Source organism: Nesoenas mayeri, assembly GCF_963082525.1.
Source record: "Nesoenas mayeri genome assembly, chromosome: 14".
Classification (NCBI taxonomy): domain Eukaryota; kingdom Metazoa; phylum Chordata; class Aves; order Columbiformes; family Columbidae; genus Nesoenas; species Nesoenas mayeri.
Genome location: NC_137556.1, coordinates 1534971 through 1556864, shown reverse-complemented (window position 1 = coordinate 1556864; position 21894 = coordinate 1534971). Strand labels below are relative to the sequence as shown.

The 21894-nt window shown below is 51.3% G+C and overlaps 1 protein-coding gene across 3 annotated transcripts in view; it reads right to left on the bottom strand.

Moving 5' to 3' along the window:
- SEPTIN8 (septin 8) overlaps positions 1-14305 on the bottom strand; it is a gene marked incomplete at both ends in the record, with an annotated part of 37506 nt that extends 23201 nt beyond the window's left edge. For all 3 annotated transcript variants that reach the window (XM_080353107.1, XM_080353108.1, XM_080353109.1), the window contains one exon: positions 14276-14305. In XM_080353107.1, coding sequence (XP_080209233.1) covers positions 14276-14305 — 30 coding nt within the window. The remainder of the gene's footprint in view (positions 1-14275) is intronic.
- Between the last annotated feature and the right edge of the window lie 7589 nt (positions 14306-21894).

The window sequence follows — 21894 nt, the reverse complement described above, 5'->3', positions numbered from 1 at the left end:
GAAGGGAAATTATAATAAATAAAGGCTGTCGATGGTGATGATGGGGCTGAGAGTGCCCGAGGCTGGGAGGAGGTTTCCAGGCAACAGGCAGCACCACTGCTCGGGATTTTAAAATAGGCTCCAGCTCAGCAAGGCTGCATTTTAAAATAGGCTCCAGCTAGGAGAGGCTGCATTGAGAACTCAGTCATGCTCCAGAGAGGAAACCCAAATGTGTTCGCACAGGCCCTTCTTTTCCTCTTCTTTTTTTGGCGTTCGGTTTCTGCTCATTACGGGACAAGAATACACTGACTCAAAACCGCTCGTCATCTCTTAAAGCTGCTAAACCAACAGGCCAAACTTCAGTGAAATGTCTTTGTCGGTGACCTTGAAATGTGGTTTCCTTTTATTTCTGTAAGCAGCAATAACAACCTGGTTCAGGTTCAAGACGCTGATGATTCCAAAGCAGAAACCCGTTTGCTGTGCGTGCAGCGTGTTCAGCTGTCGCTCAGCCTCCAAAGGGATCCTGCTCCCGTTGCTGTGTTAGGACAAACAACCACAACAACTGCTGCAAAGTCATAAGACTAAGAAAAACATGGAAAAAATAAGTTTTCCCTGTTTTATTCTTTCTCTCCAATCCATGGAGCTCACAAAGTTGACAGCCTTGGGAATACAAACAACTTCTCTGTTCACTTGTGCTGTATGGTGCGTTGACTGGCCCTAGGGAGGAATGTACCCAGCACCCCAATGAGCACCCACCAGCACCTCTTCCCGCAGCCACCGTGCGAGTCCCATCCTTCGGCTGCTCCGCTCCAAGGTGGCCCAAGGACAGACGGACACAGCTCACCCGCCAGCAACGACAGCAAGGTCACGCTCAACATTGAATTCTTTCCAGCAGGAGCGGCCAGCCTGCTAGGCTCAGCATAAATAATCAATCCTGAATACAAATGCTGCGATAAATGAGGGCAGCAGTAATGCAGCGGTGTGGGGGGGCTTATTGCTTTAGTTTTAAAGTAGCAAGTGATAGGACAAGAGGAAATGGCCTCAAGTTGCACCAGGGGAGGTTTAGATTGGATATCAGGAAAAAGTTCTTCATGGAAAGGGCTGTGGGGCATTGGAACAGACTGCCCAGGGCAGTGCTGGAGTCACCATCCCTGGAGGGGTTTAAAAGGCACTTAAATGAGGTTCTTAGGGACATGGGTTAGTGCTAGAGTCAGGTTATGGTTGGACTCGATGATCCTGAGGGTCTCTTCCACTGAAATGATTCTAAAAGTTAAGAATTCCAGTGGGCCGTTTTGCAGGTTTGGTGCCGGTGCTGTGCCCGCCCTGCGGGACGGGGTCCGTGGCAGAGCTGGGGGGGTTTGGTGACGGTGAGAGCCGGCGGGAGCTCAGCTCTGCCCCTGCCAGTCACTCCGGTCCCTGCCAACGCTCCCACCCCCCACAGTGCCCAGTGACAATCAGGTCCCTCATCTCACACCCTGGAAAGACAACACTGCTGCTTCCCACTGGGCAAGACCCCGTCCTGCGGACGCAAACAGCCGGGAGGCAGCCGACCCTCCCTGCGGCCCATCTCAGCATCTCACACCACCATAATTACCGTTTGGGGTGGCCCCAGGTGCCAACTCCCACTATAAACAGCCACTGCAGTCCCGATCGCTTCTTGAGTCACTAATTGCATCCCACAATGGGCAGCTACCAGAGTTTCACTCGAAGCCTTTGAATGTGCTCTTTGAAGATTTTCTGTGCCTTGAGTTGATCTTTGGGGTTTGAAGCAGAGACACAAGGGGAAAAAAATTGTATTTTGAATCTGAAATTTGGTGGGAAACAAGACAGTCATCAGGTCAGAGCAGAATTTATTAATCCAAAGTCCTTTAAACATTTTCACGGATGCTCCTCAGGGCTGAGGAGCAGAGTCCACCAAGGCAACAGGAACACAAATGGCATCTGGGGGCACAGCCGTGGGAACAACAGCCACCCCGGAGGGAAATCCATCTTTGGCTCTGGTTTGACAATATGTCACAGCACCCTTCTCTTGCCACGCAGCAGAAAGACAGATGTGCCCTTGGTCACACAGACGGCCAGATTTCGCTGAGCACCGCAGGACTGAAAAGAAACCTCCAAACATAGCCCTTCAAACCCGCTGTGCGGCACCAGCCACGCTCCGTGCGGCGCTGGGGATGCCCTGGGGATGCAGGACGGCACGAACCTGCCCCAGGAACCGAAAATGGCCTTTGAAACCCACATCAGCTTCCCAAGGCCATCCGCAGCAGGGTCCCGCGCACTGAGCCCTGCTGGGAGGACGCAGGAGGCAGCGTTGCTGTGGGCAGCTGCCCACAAACCACATCCGTAGGAGATCATACGTTATTCGCCTCCTTATTGCGAGTGAGACAAGAAAAGGCAGCAGAGAGACCAAATCCAGATCGCTATAGGAGGCTCAACACAGCATTCACATATTAATTAGGCTCTTCCTAGTAGACAGAGGGATTGAGGAAACCTGTGAGAAGTGCGTCAGGCTACAGCACCAACCGGTGTGCCTACGATCCTTCAGAAAATAAAAAACCTGATCGCAGTTTCTCTTCATGCTTCACCTCCAAATTAGCACCGGTTTCACTTTGCGTCATTACATTTGTCAGCAACTTCTCAGAGGAAAAGCGGCCTCATGGCTGGCTGCACAGCCCACGGAGGTGTCGGCAGCGAGGAGCTCAGCACCCCGTGCAGCCCCCCAGGACCGTCTGCCCCACGGGGGCTCCCGGGGCAGAGCAGAGCAGCTCGCTTCGCTCTCCAATGCGCTGCCTCTGCTCTTGCTCTTACACCAGGAGCTGTATGAACAGACTGGGACTTGGATATAAAACGCCATGCTGACATCAGCTGGTTAAAAGATACTGAGAAGTATAGTTTTTTTCAGTCGATCTCAACAAGAAGTGCTCTTTGGTGACATATGCTCATGTTCTCTGCTTGAGACAACCCTCGGAGTTTTGTTTTCCTGAATGAAGCAGGTGAAAGCATATGGATAAACAAAAGCGTAACTGAATGCCACAATCATAAGTAGTGATATTTCTTTTTTTTAAAATGGTGATATTTATTTCTTTAAAATAACTTAGCATGATGGGAGTTATAGTGTAAATCTACTCATTGCTGTACAAGCAACATGTGAATATGCCCTGTAAAACCAAGAGCAAAAAACACGCTGCTGTTTATCAGCTAAACCATGACGTGAGTGAAGACGACTCCTAGTTTTATACCCCAAGGGAAAACACAGCACTTTTCTGTATCTAATGTGCCTTTTCTCCTTTCTACAGCCTAGCAAACCACAAACGAGAGAGACGAAGAGCTGACATTTTCCAAGGCAAAGCAGCAAACAGGGAAAAAAGAGGGGAACCACAGTCATCTCTTCTGTCTGCTAAATGGAAAGGGTTTACACTTCAGCAACGAGCATCAGATGCTCCCTCCAGCAGCTCCCCAAGCCCCAGCCCTGCGCCCAGGGAGAGCCGCGGCTGTCCTCAGCCCAGCTTCTTGTTCCAAGAGCCCAGGGGCACTTGAGGTTCCTCTCTGCCTGGCCTTCTGCCACTTACACGTTCCGCAGCAAGAGGCTGCGCCGTAAGCTCTGCACGGCAACCTTCCACTACCAGGGCACGCTTTTGCTTATAAACTCCTCAATTCCAGTTGTCATCTTGACCTTAAATCACGCCAAATCCACCAGCACTTTGCAGCGCCCGTTCTCACTGAGCCTGGGTACAGCCCCAGTGCCCATCAGCAGCTGCGCAGTGCTGGATATACCCACGGACACGGCGTTTGGCGCCGCGGGAGCGCACGTGGAGTCACGGAGCAGCGCGCCAGGCGCCCTGCGAAGTGCAGAGCAGAGACAGATCCGCTCCCTTCCAATTTGCAATCAAATCAAAACAGAGAGATGAAGCAGCGCTAGCGGACAGATTGCAGCTCCCCGATCAGCATGACTCAGGGAGCGGCGAGAGGAAGAGCTGGAGAAGCTCCCGTGCGCCCAGCGCCTTGCGCAGCTCTCCTGTGGTGAACGGGGCGGCCGCGGCGCTGCAGGGGCTGCTCGGCACGGCTGGGACAGCTCACACTCACCAAGCAATGACCTCACCTTCTTGGTTCCCCGGCCACAATCCACCACCAGAACAATGCGCACAACACAGAGATCAATGTATATACCAGTGGGGTTTGTAAGGTGCTGTTCCCTTGCCTCCTGAATGGAAATGTGCGGAAGCAGGAACTTATTCGGTCCTGATGCAGGGAGTCTCATTTGCAGCTGAGCTGAGAAAGGACTGAATGAGATCTGGCTATCAGATCCAAGCTGGTCCCATGTACAGCATGGCCTGGCCATGAGCAACCGGGCAGCTCAGAATCATAGAATCATTTCAGTTGGAAGAGTCATTGAGTCCAACCATAACCTCACTCTAGCATTAAAATCGAGCTGCCCACAAACCCATGGAACAGCGCGGTCCTGCTTTGGGGTCCCTACCCCAACCTCACAATGGTGTGATGCAGAGGGGACCTCCCCAAACACGCAGCACTGCAAGATTCCTTACAGAGACGCTGGCAGTTTCACCCTCAGTTCACAAGTAAACTGAGTCACGGGGCAGTTGAGTACCTGCCCAGAGACCTTTGGGCAAACAGCGCCAGGAGCCAAATTCGGGTTATTTGTCCAAGCGGGCACTCCCTGGGCTGGGCCCGGTTTCTGGATCAACACAGAAAAACCTGGCAAATCACCTCCTCTCTCTGGAGAGCCTTCCCCGTCCCCAAACACCCGCTCGACAAGAGCCACTTGACACGGGCAAAGGAGCAGCAGCAAGTGCAGGCTCAGGTTTCCATGAAGAAAACGTTTCTTTTGCTGAGCTCAGCGACTGGGGGGCAGTAACAGCAACAACACACCTGGCGTTTGAAAAGCACCTCTGTGGTGCCAGCAACATTCAAAATAGACACTTCCACACATAAAAAATATTATCTTTCTAGTTCTCACAGGCTAAGGACTACTAGATGTAGCACAGCATCAGTGAACGAGCCTGCACTTCGCAGTCTACCAAGCAGTGGCCCAGGAGAGGCAATAAGATCAGATTTGAGGTTGTCTAGCAACAGAGGATGCCGAGCACAGTAAGTCTGGACAGAGGGCTTAGGAGCAGTAAGCGTGAGCTCAGCTGGGGGGCCTAATGTGGACCTCAGCACCTCTTGGGCTGAGGTTGTCACACCTCAATGCCACCTGACCCCAAGCAGCTTTGCCAAGTACAAGCACGTCATTCTGAAGGTTTTCAGCTAATCTTAAGCATGTGCTTAAAATTCCAGATCCTCGTTGAGGAGCACTTAATAACAGGCTGGGGAAAGAAGAAAGGGAGGAAAAAAGCCAAAGCCCACAGAGACAATTTTAGATGTGGGGTTTCTGCTGATTTACCACTTGGTTTACAACAGCAACCTGCTGCGTTTCAGGTCCTCTGCTGTCTCTCGCTCTGGTGGGGATACGTGGCCAGACAGGATGGTGGTGCGGGCACCTCTGCCTCCACTGCTCTGTCCCCAGGTACACCCCACCACTCTGGGCAGTCCCCCTCCCAGCCCACCCTGCAATCTCCCCCGGTAAAAACCACACACTGAAAATAAACCCACCACAATTCTCTGCCCTCCTTTAAACTGCTCTCCTAAGAATGCCAAGAATTTTCCCAGACACTCAAGCCTTTATTCATATCCCTGCGGCTCCCAGCTGCACTCCAGGCAGGCAAAAACATCACGGAAGGAACCAGATACAGAGTCACCACCAAGACACGCCAAATCGAAATGAAAGACACTTTCCATCACAGGGGCAAGACGACTCAGAAGCTGAGGTTCTCTCCTTTAGTGCTAACTAAAGGTTGTGTTGCCTGAAGTGATGACTCCCTAGAAAGCTTTAGGCCTGTTTTGAAGAGATATTCACAAACCCTGGGATCAGTGAGGGCATTGCAAAGAGCAATGCTCAGCATTTTGGGAAAACAGGGGGGGTTTATAAATAAATAAATCATTGGTCCAGTTTCGATGTTTCCAAATGTCCCATACACCCCACGTTCATCTTGGGGAAGAAAATGCTCTGCTGCACACCTGTAAAAAACCAACGCGCTGAACACCTGCCCAGAAGAAGGTGAACAGGGATTCAATGAGAAAGCAAAACTCCTTTTAAGGAAAGAATTCCTTCGGCAAACTCCTCAGCTGCCTTCCTGCACCAAAGCTACCGGTGCCGAGGTGGTGTCTGGTTCCCGGTACATTGTCCCGGCCGCCCAGTAACACACCGAGCGCTCCCAGCAGCGAACTGGGAGCAGGGACCCGCGCTCCACGCGTCCCCCTTGTGCAGCAGCCCGCTCGCGCCTGCGCTGCGGAGCCACAGCTGAACCGCAGACACGGCCCTTCCTCCCTACAGAAACACCACACAAACACTAAACACCTCTACAGAATCAAACACAGCCTTAAATCATCGGGTTTTGCCAACTTTCTGAGCGAGGTTTGAAGGGAGAGTAGAGCTTCTCATCTTTTCCCATACAACCCACATCCCAGATGATACATTTGCAACCTGTGAATGCAACATCAGCTTTAATGTTCTGCAAACAAACCAACCCTCTCTGGCTTAAATTCCTGTCTGACTTTTTATAGTAAAAGCAAAATTCCCACAGGCTCCCTCTTCTTAAGCTGTTATTTACCAATTTCCCTATAACATTTACAAAGCCTAATAAATTAATTGTGAGGCCTTTCTTAATTAAGAAAGGATTGAACATGCATTTTGTCCATACCACAAGCCCTGAATGAGAGTTTACAAAGGAGCAAAACAGGATTTGCGGGGCATTATACACACAATGTTTTGCAAACATGAACGTTGCCTTTGAGAATAAGGAAAGTTGGTTAAAGCAGAGAAAACTATGGAACCAAGAATGACAGACATTTCCTCCAAAATGACCTCAAAGGATGAGAAAGTTCAGCTTTTCGTCAGCCTGAGAATTCCATCCCCCACGAACTATTCAAACTCAAGCAAGCAAAGCCCAAAACACAAACATAACCCTTCAGTCTGTTTAAAACCAAACCCAAACACAGACAAACAGAAACACACCAGACTACCCTAGTTGGTTTCTTTTCAAAAATATTTACTCAGAAGGTGCTGAGGTTTTTCATTTAATGGAACTTCCCCATTAAGCCTGACAATGGGCTAATCTGATCACCTTATCTAATGAGAGACTTTCCCAAGTTCAGCCCAGCTTGCGCTCACTGGTGGGACCAGCAGGACCAATTCCCTTCCCTACCACCCTGCGGTGAAGAGGAGGAGGAGACACCTGGAAAACACAAAGCCGGGAAAGAAATGGAGTGCCTGCCCCTATGGAGCGCTGTGGAAAAGAGCTGGGGTAGTTCAAAATGAATGTTGGAAAGGAGAAAAGGATCCGGGTCCCCATCATACCAAACAAGCCATTCTGGATATCAGCCGCCCAGATTATTTGTTTTAGTTACCACTTAAAATAAACATAGCTAATTCCCACATATGTTTCCAGAATTTATTGCCTGATTACTATCATTCAGTATATATTTAGACAAGGGAACAGAGATATAATGGGAACCCAGGCGTTGCGGTCACCACTGTGCTTTTTCCCAGTTTGCCTTGTGCAACCATCTCACAGCATCTCCACAAACGGCTCTTGCAGCTACTGGACAAGTCTCCTTGTGATACTGCCTGGAAGACACCTGTTTCTATAGGAGTTTTACCCACCACAGCCACTGAGCTGCAAGGGCTCGACCAGAGTCATCATGCTAATAAGCCAACTGCTATATATCCTATTAACACGTGCCTCCAGAAAGCCTCAATCTATTAGCACAGAATGCCTTTAATCTGAAGACTGAAGGCAACAGAATAAGAAAAACTCTGTCTGAAAAAAAGTATATAGCAAAAAGATAAGCTGAAAGAGCTATTCATTCCGTAAGAAACTACAGAAGAAACCTACAGCCACCAATACAAGCTGGAAACACCCTTTGGGAGGAGGAGAGTGTTCCTAGGAGCCCTTGTGACTGTGGCAAAGCTGAAAGCCAGGATCAGCTGGTATTAGGAGCCCAGGCTGGGCTCAGCCTGCTGGCAGCGGGGTCTGGATGACAGGCCCAGCGACATCCCTGCGACCCGAGCTGCCCCGCCATGGCCGTGCTGCTCCGCGCACACCTGCGGGAACACATCCGATCTACCACCACCCGGTCGCTCTCCTCTCTGACAACCTGAGCGACCTTGGCTGCTGCTGCGGGAAGGTTTGATTTTTCCAGGAGCTGCAGGAAATGCTTCTCGGCAGCCCGCGGCTGCAGGCGTGTCTGTACAGCCCCGCGCAGGCCGACACGAACGCAGCCGAGCGGGAGCGGAGGGATGTGTCCTGCCTCGCTGTTACAGCAAGAACCAGCCGAAACACCAGGGAGGACATTCCCCACATGCCTCCTTGCACACGTAATGTGGTGGTGGCACAGCTTCCTCGTGCACCTCATGCGGAGGCGAGGACGGGAGCAGCCCCCCGCCCCGCGATGGAAACCAGCACCGGCTCCCGGTGACAACGTGCTGTGGAGGCTGCGCCCCGAGGCAGGGTGCTCCATGGGAACCTCTCTCCGGCTGTCTGACATCTCTGGAATTCCATGTGTGTGGGAGACGGACGCTTTTTGGCTTCGCAAAGGAATCTGAACATCTAAACAAAGCGGTGCCTCCGCAGCCCTGACCCCACGGGCCCTGGGCAGCCCGGAGCCCAGCCCAGCGACCAGGGCTGTGTGTGAGAAGCCCGCGGGTCTCACCGACACCGCGCTCCACAGCCCTCTGAAAATCTCACCGTCACCTTGTTTTGGAGGGTGCTGCTTCCCCGTCTGGCCACATCTTTTGCATCCAAATGTCACAAGTCAGAGGTGAACACGGCGGCTTCTGCCAGGGAAGAGGCTCTGGAAGGAAAGCCCATGGCTGGGACCGAGGAGAAGCAGCACCTTCCTGATTTTCTTTTCTCACTTGAGTTGCTCTGGGAGCAGAGATGGGCTCTCCTCCTCATCTGACACTTCTACGATACATTAATACAAATGCAAAGCTTCAGGTTTATACATGAAGCTACACAAAAGTGGGGAAAGGGAGCAATAAGGAGGCTGCCCGTGAATGCGCAGGCCACACCACATCAAAACACAGATACAGGACAACACTGTTTCTGAGGGTTGCAGCTGATCTGAAACAAGCAGGGCAGCTTCTCCCACCCACAGCCTGAAATGTACCCAGGATACGTTCCGAATAATCAAAGTTAATCATGTAGATTTGCCCCTACCCCACAGAGGCGGGGTACAAACAGCGTGCCCACACCCTGCACGCCTCCCTCAGCCTCCCAAATTCCTCTTAATTGCACAACCCAAGAGAAGCCATTCAGAGTCATGCCATCTCTTCCCCTCCCAACCTCCGAGCCAAAGGAGCAGGAGAAGGAAAGAAGATGAGCACGACTGTCACTCCTGCAGACAGAAAAACAGCCCTTGGTTTGCACGGTGGTGACTCGAGATGACAGGACTGGGGACAGCAGGGGCACTCGGAGACAGGGCTGCGTGTCTCCCCGCAGCTGGCGACAGCGCCGGGATTCTGCTACAGTAGACAATATTTCGGGAGCTTTCGGACTTCCAGCAACGCTGGGGACTGGCTGCCAGCTGCCAGCACAGCACTGCCGACGAGCCCTGACACTGCGCCGGCCTCCTGAAAGAGTTATTCTTCAGGCTTTCGTTTGTTCTGCCGATGCGGAGGGCACACGCGGCTTCAGCATCTGCCAGCTCACGTCCTTCCACCCACCGCCTCAGCACTCGCTGCCATCGCGAGCGGCTAAGAGCAGCTCTGGAGCTCCCACGCAGAACAACGTGTTGCATCTCTGCTGCAAGAGGAAGAGACGCTCTAAATCCACCGACAGCAACAGCATCGCGGCAGGGAAGAAGAAAAAAATTAAACAAAGCTTTTTCTGGGCAACGTTTGTTCCCAGCACATACATTCAAAATAAGCGTTCGACAGCGACAGACTGTGGTCGAGCTAATAGGTCCTGTGGTTGAAGCAGCTTCCTGTACGAGGACAGGCGAGCCCCACGGGGAGGGATTGCGGGGCTTGGAGAGGCAACCACCAATTTGTCTCCTCCAGTGGGAAAGGATGTTCCCCAGCCCTCCTTCCCAAAAAAGCACACGCTCCAGAGCTGGCCAGAACAGGGAGGGACAGGGCTGCCCCCGCTGGGCCGCTTCCTGCTACAGGGCACCAGCCTGGAGAAAAACCTGTCCCTTCTGTTCCACCCTGCATGGGGGATCACTTGAGTGTTTCCAGGCTAAAGGTAAAATAATTGAACGACAAAAACAGATCAGGAAATTTAAGCCTGGAACTTCCAAATGGTGCCGCTGGCTGGGCAAAAAAACAGGGCAGGGGGAATGTCTGAATCCAAACAAGCCCCGGTTTCCACTGGAATTGAGCCATGGAAACATTTTCCTTGGGAGTTTGATTAAAAGAAAACGTGAGCCTGTGCTGGGGACCCGCAGTGACAAGGTTTCTGGCACGCGCTCTGCCCCAGCCCCGCGCACAGAGCTGTGTCAGCCCACTCCTCGTGCCCGCCGCTCACAGACTGGGGTGCAACGCTGGCCCCGCATGCGGAGGAGCCGGTTTAGGAAACACAAGCTTAGAGAAAACAGCAGCAGCACAAATACACCAAGTTTATCACAACCCAGGCAGTTATGGCAGGAACAGGCACCATTCAAAGGTCACTCTCCCCCCGGAGCCGGGAGGTCACAAGAAGGGACGTTTGTTTCTGTGATTCTAAGGCACTGGTGTGTAAACAGGTAACACCCACAAGAAGCTGCCAAACTGGCCAGACCCCCCAGCGCAGCATCCTGCTGCCACAAAACAAATCCCAGTGTCTCTTTCCAGTCAGAACGATGTTTGGCTTTTCTCTGTATTAAGTGGTGTTTTTTCTGGCAAGTTCTCCTAAGGAGCATTAATTTATAGTAAAGCTACCAGTAAAAGGCTGGCTCTCAATCACTGACACGAGGGGACATCTCATCAGGACTGCACAGAGACAGCGCCCGCAGCAGCTACGTGTGCGCAGGCTGTGCTCTCTGCACGGCACGTCACCCTCCAAAATCCCTGCTCCGCGCACACTGTCACGGTATGCAGACAATGCAATCAGCCATGACATTACCAAAACGTATGGCATAATGTTAAATTCTGATCTCAGCCCAACCTTCGGGCTGAGGACACCTGCTCCTCCGCACATGTGTGCACTGAGAACCCACAGCTGCTCAGTTCGGAGCCCAAGCAACTGCCCGTGCGCCTCCAAGCCAGACAGTGTTTAATGCAGATTGTCAAGCGACAGCACTTTGGGAGGCCCATCGGTTTTATTTAAGAGAGAAAGCAACAGACTTGGGGCTTTGCAAGAGCTTCTCAAAAGCAAAACCGTCTTACAGCCTTGGTCTCACATCCCATTTATTCTCCTGCGCGTCTTCAGTCACTTCTCCATCACTCCTTCCCTTCCAGCTTTTCTTGCTTCCTCCAGAGCTTCTGCGTTTCCCTGCTGCATTTCACGCACTTTCTGGCTCCTGCTCGCACGTGGTGGTTGGGCCGTTTCCCACTCAACATACCAGCGTCCTTGCTCACTCTGCCCGCGTCTGCTCCGGCAGACAGCAGCGCACGTGCTGGCTCAGCACTGGCCGCAACAGCAACGGAGAAGCTCGGAGCACTGATGACAAACTTAAGTATTTCAGAATTGAACCCAATTTTATCAGCGTTCTTTCCGCTCTGGTGGTGACTGTAATGAAGACAACTGGCCTGGGGTTTCTAGAAGCGCTGCCTGCAGAGCCAGCCCTGCACAGGGCGGCGATGAGCCACGTTCTCCCAGCAGAAACTTCAGTCTCCGGGGGCTGCGGCCAATCTCTCTCACAAGCCCCACATTCACAAAAACAAAGGCGGTCTTCAGCACCGCTGGTGTGACTCTGCTGCCTTAGAGGCTGCTTTCTATGGGCGAGTTTCCTTTCATTTGCTTTTGTTGGTCATTTCCAGCAGCAGCACTCCAAGGGAACTGTATTGTGCTGGGGACAGAGGGGCTCTGGAGGACTGCACAAGGGAGGCTGCATCTGGGGAGCTTTGAAAACACATTATCCAAACCTAAGGATCGCTACATTCCAGGATGTCAGTGTCAGCTGGACACTTAAAAATAGCTTCACCAATCTGAATAGCATGACCTATTGCCTATCAAAAACCTCCTTCAGAGGCTTTTTCTACATTACTTGCCACTGCAGATACAAATCATCAAAAAATCATCATCTTTTCTTGCCGGTAACAAGCTATTCCCACCCAGACTTCATTCTCCAGAAAGTGAGGTGCAGTGATATAAAATGGCACCAAGAAAACTGTAGAAAACTGCAGAAAGAACACCTTGAAACACCTTAATGATGAGGTTTCTGTGATGTTGCTGGAGGAACAGCAGCCGCGCTGGGGACGAAGGAAGCAGCAGTGGGACAGCCCTGTGCCCCACATCACAGGGACACGAGGCGCTGCTCTCCCGCCGCTCCTGCCGGATCCGCGCTTCCAGCTGAAAAGCAAACTGGTCCAAAGGCAAAGCCCAGCAGACCCCTACAAACTCACCCCAGCTCCCCGCACAAAGCAAGCGGGTTTTCTCCCAGTGGAGCTGGGTGCTAAAGTCCCATTGGATCCCAGCCATTTCACTTCGGTGCCCAAATGAGTGCCAAGCACCTTAGGGACCTTTTTTTCCTCTCTTTTTTTAAATAAGAGTGGCAGAGTATTGACACAAGTACACTAAGCAGTCAAGTACCCACACCAAAGAATGCAAGATTAAGATTAAGTAGGCAATGTTTTAGGTTCCCATAACACCCGTGAAAACCTGCACAGGCACCAGGAGGCACAAGAAGTTAAAAGTATTTATATATGATACAAATGCGGAAAGAATTGCAGTGAGAGAGTTACGGTGTTTCCATTCCCTGCAAGTCGGGCTTTCCCTTCACCCCTCTCCCCAGGGTCTAGAAGCATTTGCTTTCTTAAATGAGAAGCCACAATCAATTTTCCTTTATGCAAGTTTTAAGTAAGTTACAGTCTCGCAAATTCATTCTTGAGCTGGAAACTTTTGGGCCAGGATTCAAAGAAACGAAGCAGAGTTTGAGATTCTTGGCAAAAAGTGGTTTACAGAAAAAACAGTAGCAGGGACTTGTTTGTGCTCAAGCGACATACCTATAATTCACACAACCACCATTGCTGTGCCCATTTATTTAGCAATCTCACACCAGACATTTTTGACTTTTGAGAGCTATGCTATTTAATGTGGTAAAAATGCTTTTAGCTCTGAAAGGCTGCAAGATGCATCACCGAGCTATGTAATCAGAACCGCTTTCCAACAACAACAAAAAATTCAAGCCTTAGACAAAGAATAGTTTTAAACCGACACAGATTTGAGCCAGATTGACTTCCGATAGCAGTTATACAACATGTGAGCTGCAGAGAGGCGGCGGTGCCCAGGTCACGCTCCATATTTGCTGTACAGTGCTCTTCAGAGCCCAGCCAGCCTCAAGGGTTTGCTTTACCCGTGTTCCAATCACTGCGTCTCTCTCGGTATTATATACACACCGGTAAGTTACTGTTTCAGTGTTTGGATACCAGTGGTATGTAAACTAGCCTTATTTAGGAAGCTCTGACCCCGTTTCTTTCCGCCCCTCGTTGCGGGTGCTTCATTCCCGCAGACACGCAGATACTGGATGCCCTTTGCGAGCATCTTGGACGCTCAAGGGTCATGAAAGGTTTCCATTAGCGCTTTCAGCATCAGACCAAGTACCGAGGCCTTGGAGCCTCCCGGCAGCACGGCACCCCTTCCAGCGCCCCGTACCCCCTTCCAGCGCCCAGCACCCCCTCCCAGCGCCCCGTACCCCCTTCCAGCGCCCGGCACCCCCTTCCAGCGCCCGGCACCCCCTTCCAGCGCCCCGTACCCCCTCCCAGCGCCCCGTACCCCCTCCCAGCCCGCCGTGCCCCGGCTCCAGCCCCCCACACCGGGCAGGACCTTCCCGCAAGGACTCTCCCCCGAGCACAGCAGCTTCACCCGTCTCCAACCCCCGCGGCAGCCGAACCCCGCACCGCCGCCGGCTCCTCCCGGCCGCGCCGGGTCCCGCGGACACGCACACGGAGCCGCCGCCCGGCGCATCCTCCCCGGCTGCCCTGGCCCCGCCATCGGCTGGATTTATTTCCCCCCCCCCACACCCCCCGAGGGAGAAAAACCACAAGTTATTCGCCCCAGGAGACGCGCGCAGGGGAGCGGGGCCGCTGGCTGCTCACCGAGAAGCGCTCCAGGTCGGTGGCGGCCATGGCCGGGCTGGCGCGGCGCTCCCGGCTCAATGGATCCAATATGGCCACTTCCTGGAAACTCCCTCCGCGCCGCCCGCCGCAGGCACCGCCCGCCCCGCCGACCGACAGACCGGGGGACCGGGCACCGGCACCGCCGGGGGCGGGCGGGGGCGGGAGCGGCCCCCGCAGCGCGGCCCTCCCCCGGGGGGCGGGCGGGAGGCCGGGCCGGGCCCCTCCCTCCGCCCGCGGCCGCGCGCACGGGCCGGGGGCGGCCCCGGGGGTCCCCGCACTCCGGGTCAGCTGCAGATGGGGCTTTGGGGTGAGCGTTCCGCGCAGCATCACCCGCAACACAGAAAACCTTCGTGTTGGAGTGGGACTTAGCGATGCTTATGAACGTCTCCAGGGCGGGGGGCAGAGGATGGAGCAGACTGTTCAGCGGTGCCCAACGCCAGGGTGAGGGGCGACGGGCACAGACTGAAACACAGGAGGCTCCATCTGAACATGAGCAGAAACTTCTGCACTTTGAGGGTGCCAGGGCCAGGACCAGGCTGCCCAGACAGGCTGTGGGGTCTCCTTCTCTGGAGACGTTCAAACCCACCCGGACAACATCCTGTGCAACCTGCTCAGGGTGAAGCTGCTTTAGCAGGGGGGCTGGACTAGATTAGATGATCTCCAGAGGTCCCTTCCAACCCCAAGCATTCTGTGAGTCTGTGACTGTAGAAGTACCAGGAGCATCCCCTGAATCCTGCAGAGGATACGTGTATATGCATATACACACACACACACACACACACACACACAGAGGTATATAGAGACTCATTTCCCCATCTCAAGAAACTCCCAAGTGTTTGGCATCCTGGAAGACCATGAAATAGTGCAGGGCAGCAGCGCCTCTTCGCCAAAGTGCCTGTCACACGGGAGTTACACCCAAGTTCAAGTACACTACAGCGGACTGTCAGGTCTTTCCTCTTCATTCCTTCCCACATGAAGCACAAAGCCAATCCCGTAGCCAGCATCCTCAGTCTTTGTAATCTACAGACATTTGTATTTTACAAGCTGTTAGCACAGAGCATAGTTTTCCTTGCTTTCTGGTGCCCTCTGCTGCAGTGCACCCAGGAAGGAACCTCTCACCAGAGCCGCATGTGCTCTCATGCAGCAGGGTCACCACACCAGAACCTACAGCCCTCAGCCGCCTGCTGGCTTTGTCTTCGGCTTTCCCGTCTTTCTGTCGGTCGCTGTGTCCTCGGCTTTTCCCCTCACCCTGTCTCTCGAAGCAATGCGTACTGCAGCATCCTGTGCACAAAGGAGGGCCACAAATATCCTTGTTACCTAATTACGATACAGCTAAAGCTCCGAGCCCCACCCCAATTGCTAAAAACAGTGAGCAACTGTGCGTAGGCCCTGTTGCCAGTTGTTTTTCAAAAGGTTTGCCAAATTCCAACTTTTCGGCAAGGAAAAGGAAAGATACCCAATATCCCAGTTCCTTTTATTCATTGCCCACAAAAGCACAGTCCCTGGAGAGCCCTAAAGCAGGACTGAAGTACTCAAAGACAATCAAACCTCAACAACCAAATTAAAACAGAACTTAGACTTAATTAAAATACTCTTCATGTTCACTTCTCTCTTCTCCCTTACCTGCTATTTGTGCTCTTAACAAAGGTCTCCTGCTCCCACGGCAATATCAATAAATGGGACGGCGCTGTGCGGGTGGGCGCTGAGCTCCGTGTTACAGCAGCTGTGCAAGATCCTGTGTTATATCTGCACATCTTTGGTTCTTCCCAAGACTCTTTGGGATCCACCTGCACTGCAGGAGCTCTGGGAAGCACGATTCGTCCCAGGAGGAGACTGTGTTGGTGCTGGAGAAATAAAACAGGATATGAAAATGAGGGGTAGATAATTAAATAGAGGGGGCGAGGGTTATCACATGTAAGCACTTGTGATCAGGCAATGAGGAAGAAGGTTGTATTCTCCCTTGAAGCAATTTCAGGGCATTTTCTGAGGAGGTGTTATCCAGGTGATGTGCTTTTTGAAATCTAAATCCAGAGCAGGTCAGAAGAGCTGTTTTTCTGTCCTTCCTGAGTGGACCACCTACGACCAAACTAATTCTGCTAATCCATATACTAGTTCCGGCTAAAGATAGGTTGCAAGAACATTGTATTTCTCTAGAAAGGCCATTGCTGAACACCATCTGTTAATTTATTTTCTTGGATCACCAAAAATGACAAAAAAAACCCCACAAAACTCAACCTTCTTCCTGTCACAGCCACAGCTTTTTGTTAGTGCAGCCTTGTGCTGGAGCTGCAGGGACAGCAAAGCTGCCCCGCGGGCTGGGGACACCACGAGCCACAGTTCCCCCTGCCCTCAACAGGGCCGTAAACCCCTGGAACCTTCATTCATTTATCCCGTGGAGGTGTCACATTAGTGCAGACCTGACACCCACTTTGCCATCTTGTTTCTTTGGCCGATTCCCAAAGGTTCTCCAGCTCTCTCCTTCAGCAAAAGTGGGGAAGGTAGAATGTGGTATTTCTAGTGCGCAGATGCAAGTAGAATAGTTTATATAGAAGCAAAGTTAATTTTCCAGGCTGCCTTTACATATCACAAAGAAGCAAAAATAAACAGATAAAAAGGTTTAAAAGTTTGGCGTTTTTGTGGGTTTTTGGGAATCCAACCTTTGGATTCCTGATTTAAGACAATGTAAAACTCTTGCTTAACACATGCTTAAATGCCTTTATGTCAGGTACTTTGGGAGGAGTGATTGAGTTTGATTCATTAAGAGCTCTTTTCCCTGCTGATAAAGTCCAGAATGTAACAGCACAAGGCTGACAGCAGCTGATTCTCAGAAGCTCCTGGTTTCTGTGAGCTGCAGCCTGGATGCAAAGGCTCGGGGCATGAAGGACATTCTGAGACATCGCAGCAGATCAAGGGACTCGGCTGAGCTGCGCTGCTGTGACCACCTGCAGCCGAGCGCTCTCTGCCTGTGTCCCCAGCACGGGGCACGTCCCTGGGACAGCAGGGCACTGGGAAAAGCTCACGGTTATTTTTAACCACCTTGTTATTTCAAAAAGCAGACTGTTTCTAATGCCAGTTAAAGAGAAACCCTGCCGATTTCAAAAGCTCCAGGTGCATAAAAACCACTTCAGGAGGAGAGAATTGGATTTGCTGGCTCCTTTAACTGCTAAGGCTTCAGTTGTTATGGAAATCATTCTTAATGGTTCGAGAATTAGATGTATATTACAGCTGGATGCTCCTGCAAGGATTTTAAACTCAGTGGAATATTTGTACCTGTTAAATCCACAGTGAATTTAGGATGAGTTGCAATTTTCTACAGGTAAAGAGCTGGGGCAGAGAAAACAAAGGGCTGGAGAGCAATAAATGTGCACAGAAGTGCGATCACAGGCCCTTTTACTTCACACAAAGCCATAGTGGACAAGTGATCATCCTATCAGCCCCATGAACACCACAGCAAGAGCGAGGCATTCTGAAGGTGGCTGCATCCCCCAGGGCTGGGTAAAGTCCTCCATCTTCAGACCCGGGTGCTGTAGATAAACAGGATTCTTCACATTTCTCAGCATGGGCTGGAGGAAGCAGCTGAGCACTTCTTGCTACGTATCCTTCTGGGGAATATTAGAAATCAAACAGTTCAATAGCTACTCTTTTAGCAGCGCTACTGCCAAGCACCTTACTAGACTTCCATCAGTTATACTGATAATATACGAGACCTAGAAGTCTTTTTCTACAGAAGTGCTGTCTTTCTAACCTGGAAATCAAGAGGATCTGTCAATCCATATCCCCTATGTACACTGAGCAGTCCCAGAGGATGTAAGTGGGCTGGCTGGAAACAGACCCCAAATTTCCCCGCCTACTGATGTTAAGGGCAGTATTTCCACACTGTACCTCACGCCAGGATTGTGTTATCCTGATGGAATTCCCCCAAGTTCACAGGCACTAGCTGAAAATCAGAGGATGTCTGGGATGGGTCCTTGCATCATCTGCATAGAACAAGCAGTATTTAATAAATACAAACTCTGAGATACGTGGAGAAGTGCATTTGAATGGTTGCTATTGAGAAACACCATCTGAACTGATTACTGAGGTCCTTGAGTTACAACTGAACCTTGCTCATTTATGAGAAAATGCCTTTTATCTGCAATACTCTTCCCCCCACTCCCTGCCCCTTCACTGACTTTAGCTCGATTGTTTATCTATGGAAGGTTACTGCATTTCTCCACGGAACAAAGGAAGGGCTATTTTCTTCACAATGCGTTCTCTTTGTTTCACATGAATATATCAACAAGGAAAGTGGAAAACCAAGGGCTTTGTCATCCTATTTATTCTGGGAACCCTGATTTCATTTCAGAGGAAAATAAGTTCTCCTTGAGGTACAAATCCCAGCCGCAGTCAATAGCACCTGAGCTTTGCCCTTCAGCAAAGCATAGGTGGCCTGTCCCATGGAGACTATCCCCTGCCTTCCCTTTTTCTCCCTTCATTGCTTCCACCCCAGTATCTCACCTTCACTATGGCTCTGCAGATATCGTGTGGGACAGAGCAGGACCTGGAATGCCACCTCCTTTTGTTTGGAAGTGCCCGGAGAAATCACTTTGCCCTGACTAGGTGCTTGGCTTGATCTCCCACTGTACTTCCTGGTGTTGTGCAATGTCAATAATTACAGTCAAATAACCTTTACCTTCCTCCCCTGCGGGGGTGGCGCAAGGCCCCAGACTCTCTATGCCACTCACTGCACTGTAATGCTGATCGTTGGAAAGCTTGTGGAATGTCTTCCCAGGAAAGATAATTCTCCTTAGTCTCACAGTTCAAAATAGAGGCCGGCTCTCTACGGCTTATGATGTAGAACTAGCAAACTGCACTATTTGTGTTTAAAAAGTAGTAGTAAATTAATTTAATCATGGGTTTCTGTACATTTTTTTTTTTTTGTCTCAGCCAGTAAATTAAAAATACCAAGACAGTTGGCTTGAAATCTCCTACGAAGCAGCCCACAGAATTCTGTATATAGCCCCGCAAAAAAATACTTGCTTTGTAGGTTTTTAGTGACACAGAAAAAGAGGCAGAACTTCTCATGCTTTTTAAGGCTGGAAATTTCAGATGGCTGAAGAGCATAACACCCATAATGCTCCAGGCTTTTATTATCTATATTAATAAAATGCATTCAAACAGCTTAAGTTTTGCAGCACAATATGATCAGAATACAACCAGCCATCAGTAGACTAAGAGGAGGTCACTGGGATCTGGTCCACGGTACCTGGCACTCAGCCTGAAGGGTGGTGGGCAACCAAAAGGCATCAAGAGGTAAAGGGAAAGGTTGGCAAACAGGATGCACCCCGTGCTGCGGTCTGAAAACGGTATGGAGGGTTAGGCAGAGGCACTGTTTTCTTAATTACAGAAAGCATAGGGCTAATCTAACACCCTCTCACAGACCGGGAACAGGAACATAACCACACGGCACGGGCTGCCCGCAAAGGATGAAGAGAGCGCACGTGGAACAGGCGGTTGGATGCATCACTGGAAAATTACCTGGGGAAAGAGCTCCTTGCACCAGCGCAGTGGAACGAGAGCAACCAGCCCACGCGTGGCACGGCCCGAGGTGCTGGCAGACACTCCTCTGCTGTGACCTCCTCGGGACGGGGACATGCCCTTCTGCTCTGCAGCCACCAGGAATGCCGGGACCTGCAGCGGGGAACAGCATCAGTAACACCCCTTCTTTGGGACCCCCACCCAACACAAGCTCCCGATGAGGTGATGAGACCTCAGCCACCCAAAGATCACGCTCGGTAGGAGCAACTTCTCGCTGTGCATTTGTAACGTAAGAAAATGTGTCTTAAAAGAGCCTTTTATTCTGAATTGTTTTCCCTCCTCCCCTTGCTCATTTGCAGATGTGAGTTATAATCCTAGGGTATAGCTGGAAGTTTGCAATGCAAAAATCACAGACTGCTGAGATTTTCTTATGCTTGCCATAGATTCTAGTAAGGAAAATAAATCAACATTGAAAGCAAGGCATAGCAATTAGGGTTCGGATGCATGCTCATTATTCGCTCTCTACAGCAGGCGAGGCAGAACCGCAGCGATGCCCTGAGCCAGCAAGCGCTGCTAATCCCGCAGAACACTAGACAAGTGGCTGCCCCAGCAGAGGGCAAGGTTGCTCTGTACGCCGTGTGAAAGGCAGTAATAAGAGGTGTGTGATTCACGTAGAAATACTGAATTGCTACAAGCAGCACGAAGATTACACACTATTATGTGGAAGAACATTAGAGCAGCAAAACGATTTTGAGGAGCTGGCTCAGCGCCAGCTTGTTAGCAGGAGATAAAATAGCTTTTAGGAGATTTGCACAAAGATGGAGAGAGAGAGAAGGGGAGAGACTGCCAGAGGAAGACTCTGAGCAATCTGTGGGCAGAGGTTCTCCTACAACCAGTAAAATGTGTGAAGAGGCAGAAGGGAGGTCAGCATCATCGAGAGGGGAGAGAGATGCACTGCATGGGGATCGACACACCTCCCATTGCCTTCAAAATGGAGACTTTGGCACTGGCTGATACTCCATTTTATTCAAGTTCCAAGACAGTGAAAACAAACCGAATCTATTTTCTGTTTTCTTATCCATCCTTGTACGGACAGTTACATATATCTGTCTTCTTACCACACTGACTCTGTTTGTTCCATGTTCAGTCTCTCTTGCAGTTTTCCTAGACAAACTGTTCAGTCAGTCAGGAACTGATTTAGTGATCTCAATTGCAACACTCAGTGGAGAAGAAAACAAGTTTGCAGGCTGCACATCATGGCTCCAGGAGGTCTTCAGTCCTGCTCCTTCAACTGGGGAAACGCGTTTGTCTCTGATTTTTTTTTCGCCTATAGAATTGACAACAATAATAACGTTAAATGCTTAGGCAGGAGTAACTGATGGGGCAGCAGAGACAGCTTCTCTCTTTATAAAAAGCACTCTCCTCTGGGTGTACATGAATAGATACAAACATCTTGTATAGATTTCATCTATACAGATACTTACATTATAGACGCTATATAGATAAGAGACATAGAAATAATAGGTATGATATATATAGTATCAAATAGAGTTGAATATATTTCAAAAGACTGACCTGTCCCCCTGTCTTCTGAACTATTTTGAGGCACGAGACTCCAAGCCAGAAGAATGGCAGCTGGGGCAGAACACCGGGGCCTTCCCAGGGAATGGAAACCTGACTTTGCAGAGTGAGTTCTACCCAAAGCTGCGCCACTTATCTGCTCTTGAAACAAACAAACGAACAAAACATCGTCTCGAATAGATGAGAGACTCTGGTCTCACCGACACGCGTCTCTTCTGTCACTTGGCGGAGACATCGGAGCAGCAAGTGACACGGGGCCGAGGGACTGGGGGCCGGAGCCGGGACCAGGACCGGGGGTCGGAGCCGGAGCCGGGGGGTCGGGGCACCGGGGGCCGGGCCCGCGCGGTTCACCCGCAGCGCCGCCCCGCGGGAGGAGCGCGCTCCGGTGCGGCTCCGCTCGCTCAGCGGCGGCGCGGGCGGGGCGGGGCGGGGCGGCCCGATCACCTCAGCGGGAGCGGCCGCGGGGGACGCGCTCGCCGCCGCCGCAGGTGCTTCCTGCC